The sequence below is a fragment of the Cololabis saira genome, chromosome 1 (assembly GCF_033807715.1).
Source record: "Cololabis saira isolate AMF1-May2022 chromosome 1, fColSai1.1, whole genome shotgun sequence".
Classification (NCBI taxonomy): domain Eukaryota; kingdom Metazoa; phylum Chordata; class Actinopteri; order Beloniformes; family Belonidae; genus Cololabis; species Cololabis saira.
The window spans coordinates 40,087,395-40,103,346 of NC_084587.1; the positions used below are offsets into that span (position 1 = coordinate 40,087,395).

The following is a 15,952-nucleotide window of genomic DNA, read 5'->3' on the forward strand; positions in this document are numbered from 1 at the left end:
GTGAACACCAGGGAACAGACATCGAGATGATGACATCTTACCGTACCTGGGTTTTCACCTGAACAATAAACTGGACTGGACTCACAACACTAATGCACTTTACAGGAAAGGTCAGAGCAGATCTGCTAGGGAGATTGAGGTCTTTTGGAGTGCTGGGGAAACTCCTGAAGTCCTTTCTACAACACTGATGTGGCATCAGCCATATTTTATGGCATGGTCTTTGTGAAGCAGCATCTCAACAGCTGACAGGAAGAGACTTGACAAACTTATCAAGAAGGTCAGCTCTATCCTGGGATGCCCCATTGACCCAGTGGAGGAGGTTGGAGAGAGGAGGATGATGGCGAAACTGTCATCCATGATGGAGAGAGACTCCCACCCCCTGAAGTAAAGGACACTCTAAGAGCACTGGCGAGTTCTTTCAGTGACAGACTGCTCCCCACAAACTGTGTGAAAGAACGTAATAGGTCTTTCCTTCCTGCAGCTGTTAGACTCAACAACCAGCAGTGCTAGACCACACACTCACTTAGACAACAGTTTAACTGATCCATGTGCATTAAAAAATATTAATGTGCAATATCAATACTTCAGTCGGGTAAATTAAAAAAGTAAAAACTGCATATGCTTTTTTTTATACTGTTTATATTTTTTATATTACTACTTTGGTATCCTTTTTTTCTTTTCTCTTGCTGCTGTAATGATGGAAATGTCCCCATTGTGGCACTAAGGAAATCGAATAATCTAATCTAATAAACAAAAATAAGCAAGGCAATCACGTGTATAAAGGAATTTTAATGGGTGTCCGTTCTGAAAATGACCTTGAATAAATATGTTGTATTTCCACAGAAAGATAGTACTGCATCAACTGAACTGAATTACTGAAAAATATTTTCCACGTGGTTGATGAAAGATGTTTCATTAAATGGCAGTCTTATTATCTAATGCTGAAGGAATTTTCTAGGCCTGTGTAAACTGCCCTGTCATTAGCAATGCCAACTGGGATGTAAATTATTATTGTATCTGGAAGAACAAAAGTCAGTATCGGAAAGTGTATTATGTAATATTAAAAAAACATAAAGGGATGGACTTATTTGGGGGTAAAATGGGAATAAATATTGCTTTAACAACAAACTAAAGGTAGTTTCTTTCTTTGTAATATTTTTCAAAATATTACATCAGATATATCCATTTAAGAGAACTTTACATAGATTTGCTCTCGATATCAAATATTCCTGTTCGTTCCATGGAGCTGTGGAAGAAAAAATATGTCACTTATTTGTAAAATGTATGTATACCAATTTATTTATATATAATCTTATATGTTGTGAAGACAGCTAAAATGACTAAGACTTTATTCTTTTTGTTTAATTAATCTTCTGTTTGGATAAATTCCACATTAATAAGAAGAGATGGACACACTCCAAACCAAGATTTGAACATTTCAATTCAATTCAATTCAATTTTATTTATATAGCGTCTAATACAACAGATGTTGTCTCTAGACGCTTTCCAGAGATCCAGAACATGAACATAAACATAAACATAAACATAAACCCCCGAGCAATTATTATATAAACAATGGCAGGTAAAAACTCCCATAGTGGGAGAAAAGCATCAAGCCAAGCAGTGGCAAGGAAAAACTCCCCTTTAGGAGGGAAGAAACCTTGAGCAGGACCAGGCTCATAAGGGGGGACCCTCCTGCCGAAGGCCAGACTGGGGGAGTTAATTTATTTCACTTCAACACTTCAAGAAATAAAACAATATGGCATTATAATTCAAGACATTAAGAACAAGAAAGTAATAGAAGCTAGTACAATCTTTTACACATTTTCTAAACATTTGTAACGTTATAATCAGCCCCTATATATATATATATATATATATATATATATATATATATATATTGTTTTCTAATTGCTAAAATGCAATATGTAAGACAATACTCCCTGGCATAAACAGTGTCGTACTTTAGTTGCAAATAATGATTTTTATTTTATTTATTTTTTTCTATTATAAAACTGCAGTCTCGTACAGCCCAGGTTGTAGTTACAAAGCCCTGTCGCTAGATGGCACCAGTCTGCCGACCTAACCAGTGAGCTGCGGTTGTTTACACTGGTTGCAATGGCGACGATCACTGAGCTCAAGTGTGGTAAGGCTCGCTCCTGTTATCATTTTACAGCCAAAGTACTTGCTTTTTGAAAAAGTTTTTCTATCGTATATCAAGCCATGTTCGCCCTTATAAATTTCCCCTGCAGCAGCCACGAATAAGGATTAGCTGACACCCCTTTTGTAATCAGTCTTCATGGAGAAGACTAACCCAGCTAAACTAGCTTTCAGGAGGGGAATGTCGCTAAATGATTCATTACTGATTCATTCATTCTCCACATCCATGGAAGAGACCTCTCACCAAAACATGCACTGCAGTCAAGTAAAGCGGAATCCTTTATATATTAAAACATATATACTTTACACGACCTTACGGTGTGCTTTACGGCTATTTGAGCAGAGTACTTGGTGTGGTCCACCTGATGTTTAGCAGAATGTTTCTGTCAAAATAAAATAAGTTAAAAAACTTGACATGTGGTCTGACTAGGGTTGCCAACCGTCCCTTGAAAAACGGAATCGTCCTGTATTTATAAACTTAGAGACGCACTTAGTCCCATATTACTGTGAGATCCAAAAAATAGTCATAAAATGCCAATGGAAAATAACATTGAGCTGTTGAGTTCATAAGTTATTTTTTCTGTTTTACTACAACTGTAGCCTACAGTCATGGCCTTTGAGGCACAAATATGTTTTCTACAGACTTTCTGTTTGCACTTTTGTTATTGCACTAAACATGTGCACTATTACAGAATGGATGTTCTGCTTTCTTTCTATTGTTTTATATTAATTTATACAATTTTAAGTTAAGCAGGGCAGGTTTCTGTTTAAGAAAGATACTTATTTTATTCAGTTCATTTTGTTATTTTGTATTAAAGTGAATTGCTGGATAATAATTTGTTTTCCATGTGTTCATGGCATTCAAAAATATGCATCTAATTCAATTCAGGTTTGAGTCAAATAGTTAAAAAAAATCGTTTCACTCACAAAAAAAGGGGCTAAAAAAATTCACCACACCAGGAAGGGTGAAGACAATCGGGTTGGCCGTAGGGTTGCCTTCTCCCTGAACAATAAATAAGGAACACCTCATCAGCAGGGCCGGTGTCGTGCCAAAAAGTGATTGCCTGCCAGAATCTGATTTCTTCTGATTTCTGGCCGAGGGAGCGCGCACAGCAGCCCGTTGAACGATAGCGCTAAAACGTCAAATTTTCAGATTATGAGGCTCAAGAATGAGATCAAGTCATATTTAGGCAGAAACAACTTTTCATTAACTGTATTTTGCCTTCAATCAATTTTTGGCAGGTGAAAATGCCTATTTTGTGTTGTAATGGTCCTTTAAAAGAGTTAAAAGCAATCCTGTGAGCTCTAGTGTTTATATTATGAAGCTCAAGAATGAGATCAAATCATATTCAGGTAGAAACAACATTTCATTAACTGTATTTGGCCTTCAATCAATTTTTGGCAGGTAAAAAGACCCATTTTCAGGGGAGAAATCAGATTCTGGCAGGCAATCACGACACCGGCCCTGCTGATGAGGTGTCCCTTATTTACTGTTCAGGGAGATGGCAACCCTAGGTCTGACAGAGCGCTGTGATGTAACAATGTGAATCTTTCAGCCGTGAGGGAAACGCTGGAGTCCCGTGGTGTCCTGGACCAGCTCAAGGCTCGGATCCGGGCCGAGGTTTTCAGCGCCCTGGATGAGCCACGTGAACCGCGCCCGCAGCTCTCCCACGCCAACCTGCTCCTAAACGAGCTCATCCGAGAGTACCTGGAGTTCAACAGGTACAGGTACACGGCATCGGTGCTTACAGCAGGTGGGTGACGACACCAGACTACACTGTTTTTTATAGTGAAATGGTTTTACTTGTGTTGCTGAGAGGCCATATCTCGTAAAGACGACCTTTGCAGGTTTACTGCATGAATATTGATAGTTACTTTATTGTAAACAAGTTAAAACATTGACATGAAATCAGTAATATTTACAAATACTTACAGACTCAGACTGTGTGTAATCTGTGTATTATAGAGCAAAATATCTTATTTCCTCAGCAATGTTTTGTTTTCTCAGAGTCAGGACAACCCGAGGCTCCCTTGGACAGACAGTTCCTGGCAAACCAGCTGAAAGTTTCAGAGGATGCAAGCTCCAAGTCTGTGTAAGTGTACATCAGAGTCTGCAGAATACCACTACATTTTCCTGTCAAAAACAATGTATAAAGATGTACTGAACTCTCTTGGTTTGATCATCAAGGACATAGTGAATCATCACAGATGAACATACTTTAATTCCGATTGCATTTTTAAGAAATTTCGCTTGGCCCCATCATTGTTTGGGGGACTTTTAGTGAGGGGACTGTCCTGCCATCTTTTGGATACCCTATTTAAAAACGTATCACCTACATTTTTAAACAGATGGCCTAAAATATTTTAACTTTGAATTTTGGGGAAGGAACATGTGTTACTGTGCCCCAGCTTGTGGAAGAAGGGCCATCATCTGCCTTTGTCCATTATGTTTCATCTCCTGTGACACCAGGACCAACTGAAAACAACAGTATTAAAATAACTACAGGATCAGAGCTTCATTTGTCAACACAGTTTGTCTGTCTACCATTGCTTGACATACCCAGTACTCGAGTTGAGGGGGGATGAGGGGGGACGGCATCCCCCCCTGAAATAAAAACGGTCCAAATCATCCCCCTTGTAAAACTGCCACCCCCCCTTTCCATCCCTTATGTCTTTTCATCAATGAATGTGGTTTTACTGCTATTTCAACATTTAGAGTCATCACCAGAAAAATAACACCAGAAAATTAACTTATTTGACAATTTTCACCTGTTTCAAGTAAATTTTCACTTTAAATAAGTAGGAAAATCTGCCAGTGGGACAAGATTTATCATCTCATTATATGCAAAAAAATCTTGTTCCACTGGCAGATTTTTCTACTTAGTTCAAGTAAAAACTACTTGAAACAGGGGAAAATTGTTGTTTTTTCCAGTGATGAGACTTGTTTTAAGTGTAATAAGATTTTTTTACTAAAATGAGACATTTTAACGAGACAAATATTCTTGTTAAGATTTTAAGTTTTTGCAGTGATCTATTTTACTTATCCTGTGAAGGACAGAGTCATATTGATAAGTTCAGAAAACTGTTTTTTATTTTTGTGTTTTGATGTATTTGATGTAAGCCCAGTGGATATTTAAAGCTTACAGAAGGCTGCATTTAACTGCTGCTATGTCATTCCTGCAGTATTTCTGCAGGTGTTTTGGTCAGTGCTGTTATTTTTAATATATTATATTATATTATATTATTGTAATCAGCACAAATTATCTGTCCCCATATGATAAAATCCACCATACCCCCTGATTTTTTTTTTTTACAACTCGAGTACTGGACATACCGTATTTAAAAAGTATCCCCCAAATGGTAATCATAGTGCTTTCTAATGTTACAGACCTCTTCTGTATGGATTGGTGTCTCACTTCCTCAACAACGGCGATAACGGAGCCAAGGTGGTTCTCCGCGGTGCTGCCGTCGGTCACGTAGCTCCTGGTCCTGATGTATAAATTGGATGATGCCCTGGTGACTTGTGATGCTCATGGGTACAAAGAGCTTTGGCAGACCCGTGGATGACTTGAAGTTGTGTGAAACTGTGAACCTACTGAAATCTCCCAGGTGCCTCTTGTCCACAGTGTTCATGTTGTAATCCTGAAGCATTAGAACATGTATAATCCAGGGTTATTAGTTTGTGTAGTTTTTATGAATTGCTAAATGATTTCCATAGCTGGGCCTTATGTTTTGTGTTCATATATAGATTTTTTTCATTTCAGACCAATTAAGACCAGCAACTTTAGTTTCGAAGTGATGCCACTCTATTTAAGCTTTGTTTTCCTACTAATTTAAGGATCAGATTAAGTTCACTAATGCCTTTTCTGTTGTGTTTTACAAATGTTTGGGGTTTTTTCACTGTTTTTTTTAAGCCTTCAAAATAAATATTTTATTTGTACACAACTTTAAATCAGTGGAAGTGCTATTTTTATCGTGGTCCACTTGGTGGCAGTTTCACATCACTTAAAGCTGAAAGCTGAGGGTTGCTCAGTCATGTTTTCTTAAACCTGTTATAGAGCAGTTGCTGCCCTTGTTTACCTCTGCCATTGTAAATAAAAACACTCTTCCATGCCTTCCTTATAAAAGCATGTTTTTTTTATTGTAAATGATTGTTTATGGAGACATGTCAAAAGGTTTGACCTACAAACAGGTAATATTTGAACGATTCGGTGAAAACATAATATGCCAAGTCAATTCAAAAGTTATCCATGTAGCACATTTGAAACAAGAAATTTACCAAAGTGCGGGACAATTGTAATGATAAAAAAAAAAAAGGAATTTCAGCAATTAATATTAAACTAAGAACTGATGTAATTAAATAACTACACCACAGCTAAACTAACAACAAATAAAAAGTAAAACTGTTTGATATGAACCCTCTCAATTTGCATAACTGGGTCTAGAAGCCAATGAAAATAAATAGTTTTCGGGACAATATTCAAACAAGATATGAGCTGATTTCAAAAAAGCTGTAGTGATATAATTTATATATAGCTGATGTGTTGTATCTCAATATTAACACTGTGGGTGAAACAGTGGCACAGATTGTCATTTTGTTGTTGTACCGGTAACCTATTTTAAGCTTTAGGAACTCAAACAAAGTTATGCAGTGTGTGATGTGCATTTCATTTAAATGTATTTGTAAGAATAGATTGTTAAACCTTTTGCTTTTTGCAGATTTTGATCACATGACAGTTGAAATTGCACCTGAACAGTGACTGAAATAACTAAGATTACTATGACATGTAAACTATCATTGTGTCAGTATGAAACACAACTAAGCATCTGCACCTTTGTACCTGGGTTTGCTATTTATTCCAATTTGGTTTCATAAAGATTTATTGTGATCATTAAGAAGTACTGCCTGCACATGCGCTTACTCCCTGTCCAGATGATACTGCTTACACTCTCTTTCTTGTTTGTGTATTTTCCTATTGTGTTCTTCGAAACCTACAAGAGGCTACAAAGTACTTACAACTTCAATAATTGTGTTTGTTTTCAGATTTTCTTAAGGGTATCATAACAGAGCAATCAATTGTATTGGATGTTCAGAAAAGAGCAATGAATAATAAGAAAACCAAAACCCTCACCCAACAAAAATGTACTTACAACAAGAAGAAAAATACAGCAACACATTTAAATTCCACACAGGATGCATCCCACATCACCAGCGAGGCATCTTCTCTAACAAGCTCACAGCAGTTGCATTTCACCTCCAAGGAGGTGAAATGCAACACACAATTTACTGTGTACGGCCTTTCATTTTTGGATTATCCACAACACCGTCAATATTTTTTTTGTATTTAATTTTTTTTATCCTTATTTCTGATTGTGAGTTGGTGACCCCCTCACTGTGTGCTGGGTTGATTGCTGTAATGCATGTCTGTCTCTCTCTTGCTGCAGCCAGTCACATTGGAAGCACTGGTATCCTATATAAGAGCCATAGGATAAAAGGTCTCCAGTGGCAGTGTCTTGGCACTTTTCCCTACCAGCACTGTTTCCACTTTTATTTGCTTATTTTTATTGTTTGAGTTACCAAAATAAACATTTTATTTTTATCTGCACTTGGCCTCTCCGTTTTTGTCATGGCCCAGTGCCCAGGTTGTGACAAAAATGGGGGCTGGTCAGTTTTTGTTCCCGGTTTAGTGTGCATTTTGGGGGTTGGTTATTAACAGTTTCTATCGTACTGTGTTTTGTAGCTCGCTGTTATGCATTTTTAATTTTTCTAGGGGAGGCATTTGTTAGAGGTTGACTCTTTGGTAAATCTGTGTCATTTGTTATTTGAGGGAAAAAAGTGCAGTGTTTTTGGGGTGGTTTTGAGTCATTTGTTTTATCTGGAGTTTGGTGGGGGGGAGTCCTAGTCTTGAGGCCGGTTGTTGGTGTTCAAGCAGATGGCAGGTGAGCCAGGTGACAGGTGAGGGTTTCCTGTGCGCATCAGTTTCGTGGGGCGGGGAGGAGTTTCTCCTGGTAGGCTGTAGTGGCTTTCCCCTTTGGTATCCCCAATTTGATTTTTTTATTAATTTTTTTAATCTGCCTATATTCCTGTGTATTGGGTATGATTTAAGCATGTAATTATTAGAAAATGCTACAGTAAAAGAACTTGAAAATGATGTCAGAGGTACTTGAGGACATGCTGAATAAGAATATCTTACAGTGTGCTGAATACAATTTGATTTGATTTTTTTTATTAATTTTCTAAATCTGCCTATATAGAAATGAAGGGGATTCTGAATGGGCGATTGTTTTTTTTTTGTTTTTTTATCATTTTGTTAGACTTTAGTAAAACTACAAAAAGGAATGACATATGTATCTATTTCAAGACATGAAAATAATAATAATAACCGTTTTGAAGCCGTCCACACGCTTTACCGTACAACGCGCTGTAGACGCGCATTCGATTTCCAAGCGCAGATAGCGCGGCTGCGCCTCTCCGAAGCGTAGATGGCGTGACCGCAGTTGATTTCTTGCACGATGTAAAATTAATAAAATGGGATGTTGAGTATTTGATCCTTCAAAATACACTACCCATGACATGAATTGCATTACACTTTGTGAACATTATACGATAAAGAGAAAAAAATCCAATTCTATTGCTTTATTTAATATTCATTCAGTCATTGGCCTTTATTTAACCAGGCAGGTCATTAAGAACATTCTTATTTACAATCACGGCCTGGCAAGAGACAAGGGCCACTTCGGGGGAAAAGGAAGTGGGCTAGGGAGTAAAACACAGTACAAAGGTAGAAACCCATTTGGTAGCATTTTTTGGCAAAGCAGCAGAAATTGGCAGAACACCGGTTCTGCGGTTGCCTTCCTGGTCCAGCGGCGGACTGCGGTCACGCCATCTACGCTTCGGAGAGGCGCAGTCGCGCTATCTGCGCTTGGAAATCGATTGCGCGTCTACAGCGCGTTGTACGGTAAAGCGTGTGGACGGCTTCAAAACGGTTATTATTATTATTTTCACGTCTTGAAATAGATACATATGTCATTCCTTTTTGTAGTTTTACTAAAGTCTAACAAAATGATAAAAAAAAAACAAAAAAAAAAAAACAATCCCATTCAGAATCCCCTTCATTTCTATATAGGCAGATTTCAAAAATTCATAAAAAAATCAAATCAAATACTAGTCAGCACACTGTAAGATATTCTTGTTCAGCATGTCCTCAAGTACCTCTGACATCATTTTCAAGTTCTTTTACCCTAGCATTTTACTAAAGTCTAACAAAATGATAAAAAAAAAAAACAATCCCATTCAGAATCCCATTCATTTCTATATAGGCAGATTAAAAAAATTCATAAAAAAATCAAATCAAATACTAGTCAGCACACTGTAAGATATTCTTGTTCAGCATGTCCTCAAGTACCTCTGACATCATTTTCAAGTTCTTTTACCCTAGCATTTTCTAATAATTACATCCTAAAATCATACCCAATACACATGAATATAGGCAGATTAAAAAAATTCATAAAAAAATCAAATCAAATACTAGTCAGCACACTGTAAGATATTCTTGTTCAGCATGTCCTCAAGTACCTCTGAAATCATTTTCAAGTTCTTTTACCCTAGCATTTTCTAATAATTACATCCTAAAATCATACCCAATACACAGGAATATAGGCAGATTTAAAAAATTCATATTCATTCAAATTCATTGTCCAGGTGAAGACATCAAACTATCTGCAGACAGAGTTCAACTTATTCCTGGTCCTCTTATGGTCTGAGATTTTTAATGTTCTAATTTTTTGTACGATTTTATCATCTTTGTGGAGGAATGCTGGTCCACTCTTGCTTCAGTCTGTTGGGACGTGTGGACATGCATTCATCCACTGCTCTCTTGAGGTGCCATGACTGTCACTGGGTTTTGAGGTAACCTGGTCTTGATCAAACTGTCAATTGGATTTTGATGTTTGGCTTATTAAAGTCTTCCCTAATTCTCATCATGCCTCTGCCTTGTGTGTGCTGTAGGTGTGGCTTTACCATTGTAACAATAGACATGTGGACCCAAGATCCGGGTAAAAGGATGGATAGCAGATCTGGTTTTTAGTCTCTTCATCAGATTTGAACGTAATCGCAAAAGCACAGAAACACTACTGCCAAACAGGGAAGAGACTTAACCAAATTGAAATTATCACCAGACAGTGAGCAATCTAAAAAGTGAATAATGTAATTAAAAACTCTTTAGCTCATGAGTGTCATGTTGAATTACTGCAGATTTTTTTTTAAATATTTGAAATATTTGGATGGTAAATTGATATCAGATGCACATTCAGTTCTATATATTACAATATCATTAGAAAATTCAAGTAAAATCTTTTATAACTTGTCCCCAGGTAATCCAGATACAAATTTCATGTTGAACAACTGCTGAAATTTTCAATAACAAAGTAGGCCAAGTATTCTAAAATGGTCATTTAAGTCTAACTGATTATAGTATTATTGTTTTTATTATTATTATTATTATTGTATTATTATTATTATTATTAGTAGTAGTAGTAGTAGTAGTAGTAGTAGTAGTAGTAGTAGTAGTAGTAGTAGTAGTAGTAGTAATTTGCTTATGGCACACATATTCATTATGCTGAATGTAGAAAATATCAACAATTCAAGTGAATTCACCATACCACCAAGTTAGCATAAATAAAGACAAGGCACTACAGGTTCACTGACGTCACCCTATTTTCAGATGGGTTTTCTTTTCTTTATTTTTGGTCAATACCAATGTTTTGAATAGTCACCAATATGTTTGGAACACAAGGAAAATATATTGTTATTACACAAATTGAGTTAAAAGAAAAAACACTTTCTCAGCTTCCACTCAAGAGCACAACTTAACAGACAACAGCTCTCAGATGAGTAAAACAAAATTGCAGCATATGCTAAAAAATTCTACTTTGTGCAGTTGAGACAGTTCCACTCTTCCGCAGTGGTTTTTTTTTTATCATTTTGTTAGACTTTAGTAAAATGCTAGGGTAAAAGAACTTGAAAATGATGTCAGAGGTACTTGAGGACATGCTGAACAATAATAACTTACAGTGTGCTGACTAGTATTTGATTAGATTTTTTTATGAATTTTTGAAATCTGCCTATATTCCTGTGTATTCAGTATGATTTTGGGATGTAATTATTAGAAAATGCTAGGGTAAAAGAACTTGAAAATGATGTCAGAGGTACTTGAGGACATGCTGAACAAGAATATCTTACAGTGTGCTGACTAGTATTTGATTTGATTTTTTTATGAATTTTTTTAATCTGCCTATATTCATGTGTATTGGGTATGATTTTAGGATGTAATTATTAGAAAATGCTAGGGTAAAAGAACTTGAAAATGATGTCAGAGGTACTTGAGGACATGCTGAACAAGAATATCTTACAGTGTGCTGACTAGTATTTGATTTGATTTTTTTATGAATTTTTTTAATCTGCCTATATTCATGTGTATTGGGTATGATTTTGGGATGTAATTATTAGAAAATGCTAAGGTAAAAGAACTTGAAAATGATGTCAGAGGTACTTGAGGACATGCTGAACAAGAATATCTTACAGTGTGCTGACTAGTATTTGATTAGATTTTTTTATGAATTTTTTTAATCTGCCTATATTCATGTGTATTGGGTATGATTTTGGGATGTAATTATTAGAAAATGCTAGGGTAAAAGAACTTGAAAATGATGTCAGAGGTACTTGAGGACATGCTGAACAAGAATATCTTACAGTGTGCTGACTAGTATTTGATTAGATTTTTTTATGAATTTTTGAAATCTGCCTATATAGAAAGGGGATTCTGAATGGGATTGTTTTTTTTTTTGTTTTTTTTTTTTTTATCATTTTGTTAGACTTTAGTAAAACTACAAAAAGGAATGACATATGTATCTATTTCAAGACGTGAAAATAATAATAATAACCGTTTTGAAGCCATCCACACGCTTTACCGTACAACGCGCTGTAAACGCGCAATCGATTTCCAAGCGCAGATAGCGCGACTGCGCCTCTCCGAAGCGTAGATGGCGTGACTGCAGTAGCGGCGGTTGGTGCGTAAATACGCACCGCGGTGCCGCATGGAGACTCGCCGGGAGCGCAGACGGGGGGGTTGTGCTTGTAGACTAGCGGGGAAACTCCTGTTTGAGCAGGTAATAAGGCGAGAGGCTGGTCAGATGGGGACTGGGCTCCTGCATCAGGGTGTAGCCTACTGGCGGGCAAAGCGCAGGAGGCGTATTCCTCCGTGAGTCCAGAAGACAGCGCTGACTTATCAAGCCTGAATTATGGTTCTGCGTTAAATCGACAAAGAGCTTACGCCGTAGGGTACGGCGTAGCTTATGGCGTAGGGCACGCGGCGACGCGCCCGGTACGTTGCGCGTCGCCGCGTACCCTATGCGCGGAACGGACTCTTATTCTGAAAGCACAGTACAGCCACAGCTTGAGGACTCTTATTCTGTAAGTAAGTAAGTGAGTGAGTGAGTGAGTGAGTGAGTGAGTGAGTGAGTGAGTGAGTGAGTGAGTGAGTGAGTGAGTGAGTGAGTGAGTGAGTGAGTGAGTGAGTGAGTGAGTGAGTGAGTGAGTGAGTGAGTGAGTATCCAGAGGATTTGTACTTTACTTGAGTATTAGATTTCTTTGGTACTTATTACTCTTACTTGAATACATTTCCGAGACAAATATTTTTACTTTTACTCGAGTAAATTTCTAGGAAGGCTGAAAAGTACTCGTTACTTTCAGGTCTGCTCTTTTTTCTTCTTCCCTAAAATCCTATTGGACCCAAGCTGTTTTTGTCAAAGGAGGAGACCTATCACAGTGCACGCTCTCCACTGGGATGTACGTAAAGCGGAAATACGTCAGGCCTCCTCAAAACGATACCGCCAAAGTAGCCTGCGTTTGTCAAGACAGAGCCGCAACAAGTCAAGACAGAGCCGCAACAACGGCTACGCCTGCGTCAGGAGAAGAAAGACAATCCGCTGAGTCGTCTGAGTCTGATAATGAGCCGGACTCGGAGCAGGGACTTTCACAAAATCCTTGGCCGTATCTTAACTCAATGTTTGAGTTCGACCGAGTAAAAAACGAGGGCACAGACAAACCACAGACATTTATTTTCAAATGTTTATTGTGTCTGCCGAAGCAGAACTACCTCTCTGCTTTCAACAACTCAACATCGAATTCTCAGAAACAATAGTTAAAAGATCCTTAAATTAATTTAGAAAAAATATAGTAATTTACTCATGTGGAAAATAAGAAATTTACTCTTACTCTTACTTTTACTTAAAGTAAATTTAAAAGCATTTACTTTTGGATACTTAAGTACCTTTAAAAGCAAGTACTTTTCTACTCTTACTCGAGTAATATTTTGACTGAGCTACTTTTACTTGTAACAGAGTAAATTTTGACCAGTAGTATTTGTACTCTTACTCAAGTACTGGGGTCTAGTACTCTGTCCACCTCTGATCGTTTCATCTTTACTGCTGCTGTGGCAGCAGATGAGATTGTGATGCTCCATAAAGGCAGTTTCAGGTATATAGGTAATAGGTTTGAAATAAATAAATAAATCATCTACTAACTACATTATATGTGCAAAAGAAACAGCTGTGCAAATAGCATTAACTTCAGTGGTCTTTTGTCTGCAGCAGAAACTGATGTCTGCCTCTGAGCTCAAATTAGAATGCAATTGCATTCCTTGAGGGTCAAACATATCCATAAACATACTTTCTGTCCAACTGATGACCATCTGTGGACATGGGAATGAATATAAATGAGATGAGATTTTTGACTTGCCCAAGACTTTCTTTCTTACAGTAGTGGACATTTGAAGTGGATAAAAACACATTTACATGATGGACAATATCTGTTCTCATCATAGGACAACTTTGATTAAATGTTTTGATCCACTTAAAATGTTGAATATATTTTGAGAACATCCATATTTACAACTATTCTTGAAATGGGGATTGATGTAGTTTAATAGACGAGCTAAAATGTGGGTCGTACAATTCAAGGTTGCAATTTTTTATTTATTTTTTTAAATAAAGATTTTAAAGTGTGATTTGAATTGACTTTATGATGTAAATAAAAATGTTTAAGTCATTCAATTTCTACATTGAATGTAAGAGAGTTTTCATATGTGAACATAGACTGGCCTACTGCCCTCTTTGATATGCAGCCTTTCTCCAGCATTATTGATCGTGCCAAGGAGCTGCTGGTCACAGTTGCAGGTTTTTTCCCCACATCTTATAACTGGTTGAGACCGATTCATTTTGTTAGGACACCCAACCCCCCTGCACTGAAAGCACTATCCATGGATCACAATACATCCAATTAAAAAGAGTACCGTATTAAAAGCAACTTTGTCGCACACTTTTGGAGTAATGATCCTGATCCTCAACACATATGTGAAGAATTGACATCAAGTTTTTTGGTGTATTATTTCACAAATATCTGGTAATAAGATAATACATATATTGTACATTGTTCCTCTGATGGGTGCTTTCACAAACCAAACACTGATAAATCATTTATATGTCATCACTCACTGCAGGTAAAGATAAGAATGATTTCCATCAAGCCTATTTTAGCTGTTGGACCATATTTAGTCAGTGGGGCCTGGTGCTGCTTGTACTAGAGTTTAAAAGTACTGCAGAAAGCTGCTGAGATTCCATACAGACCCTACTCTCCTTATATGGCACACACTGCAACATCCGTGTTCACTGTATCTGCTGCCTTCTTTCCCCTTCTCCTTCTCGTCTCTCTCTTCTACTCTTCTGCTTTTTAACCTCACTTGAACATCACCCCAACTCCATGATGTTGGCCAGAGGGAGTCTGAAGATTCTCCAAGTTCATACACACAAATACTGATACAGCAGCGCAGCGCTCAGTCTCTGGTACAAAACAGGCCAAAGCCATCAAGCAGCAGCTTGATTTATTGGAGCAAATAGAACAGTGTCCTTATATAGGAAGTTCCATTGGAAAGAAACTGGAAGCAGGAGGGATGCCACAGGAGAGGGATGGAGGGGGTATGGCTGCTTTTCAATAGTGGAATGTGATGTGCGTAATGACAGAAAACAATTATGGGATGCACACACACACACACACACACACACACACAGAAACTCATTCGTGAATACAAGTTTAGTATCGGCGATAAACTCTCCCAAGAAATTACAGTGGAAGGGGAGTCCTGTGCTGAGGACAGCCTGTTTGCCTTATGAGGAGAGGGAACAGATTGCATAATCTATACCCTAGAGGGAAAGGGACTGAAGCACACAGCAGCCAGGTTTTACTGGATGCAGCTTCATTGTATACTTATGCATATTCCGTTTTTCCACAATTATGTACTCCAGAAGCAATATTTTAAAAGATCAGTTCAGCACGTATACAATTATTTATTTACTTAGGGATTTCAATATATCTATAAGGCTTTTTGTGTTAGAGCTCTTAAATATGTTGTTTTTTAGGGACTCTGATGTAATTGCATGTTATCCAACTGCCTAGACAAGTTGCACAGTTCTGTTATATACTTTCAGAACTCCTTTGCTGTATGATTTTAGTTTGGAGGAACACTCTTTGCAACAACTTGAGAAACACTTGTACTACACATTTTTTTTTTTTTTTTTTACAGATAAATTATAATGTTACCATTTGAATTTAGTAAAAAATCACTATGGACCTCATTTTTGATTAATTATATATATATATATATATATATATATATATATATATATATATATATATATATATATATATATATATATATAATATTATATATATATATAT

The 15,952-nt window shown here is 37.1% G+C and overlaps 1 protein-coding gene across 1 annotated transcript; it reads left to right on the plus strand.

The window, feature by feature from the left end:
- Positions 1–2,087: 2,087 nt before the first annotated feature.
- On the plus strand, positions 2,088–7,491 carry cep20 (centrosomal protein 20). The gene is made up of 4 exons (XM_061732802.1): positions 2,088–2,146; positions 3,717–3,914; positions 4,169–4,253; positions 5,549–7,491. Exons 1-4 carry the CDS (start codon positions 2,119–2,121, stop codon positions 5,658–5,660), a joined length of 423 nt encoding a protein of 140 aa, XP_061588786.1. The 5' UTR covers positions 2,088–2,118; the 3' UTR covers positions 5,661–7,491.
- Positions 7,492–15,952: the final 8,461 nt, after the last annotated feature.

What these genes read in the sequence shown, in the direction of transcription:
- cep20 (XM_061732802.1), top strand. Translation starts at nt 2,119, where the DNA reads ATGGCGACGATCACTGAGCTCAAGTGTG. An exon ending in GATCACTGAGCTCAAGTGTG is followed by an intron (nt 2,147 to 3,716) that starts GTAAGGCTCGCT and finishes TGAATCTTTCAG; the next exon opens with CCGTGAGGGAAACGCTGGAG. An exon ending in GGCATCGGTGCTTACAGCAG is followed by an intron (nt 3,915 to 4,168) that starts GTGGGTGACGAC and finishes TTGTTTTCTCAG; the next exon opens with AGTCAGGACAACCCGAGGCT.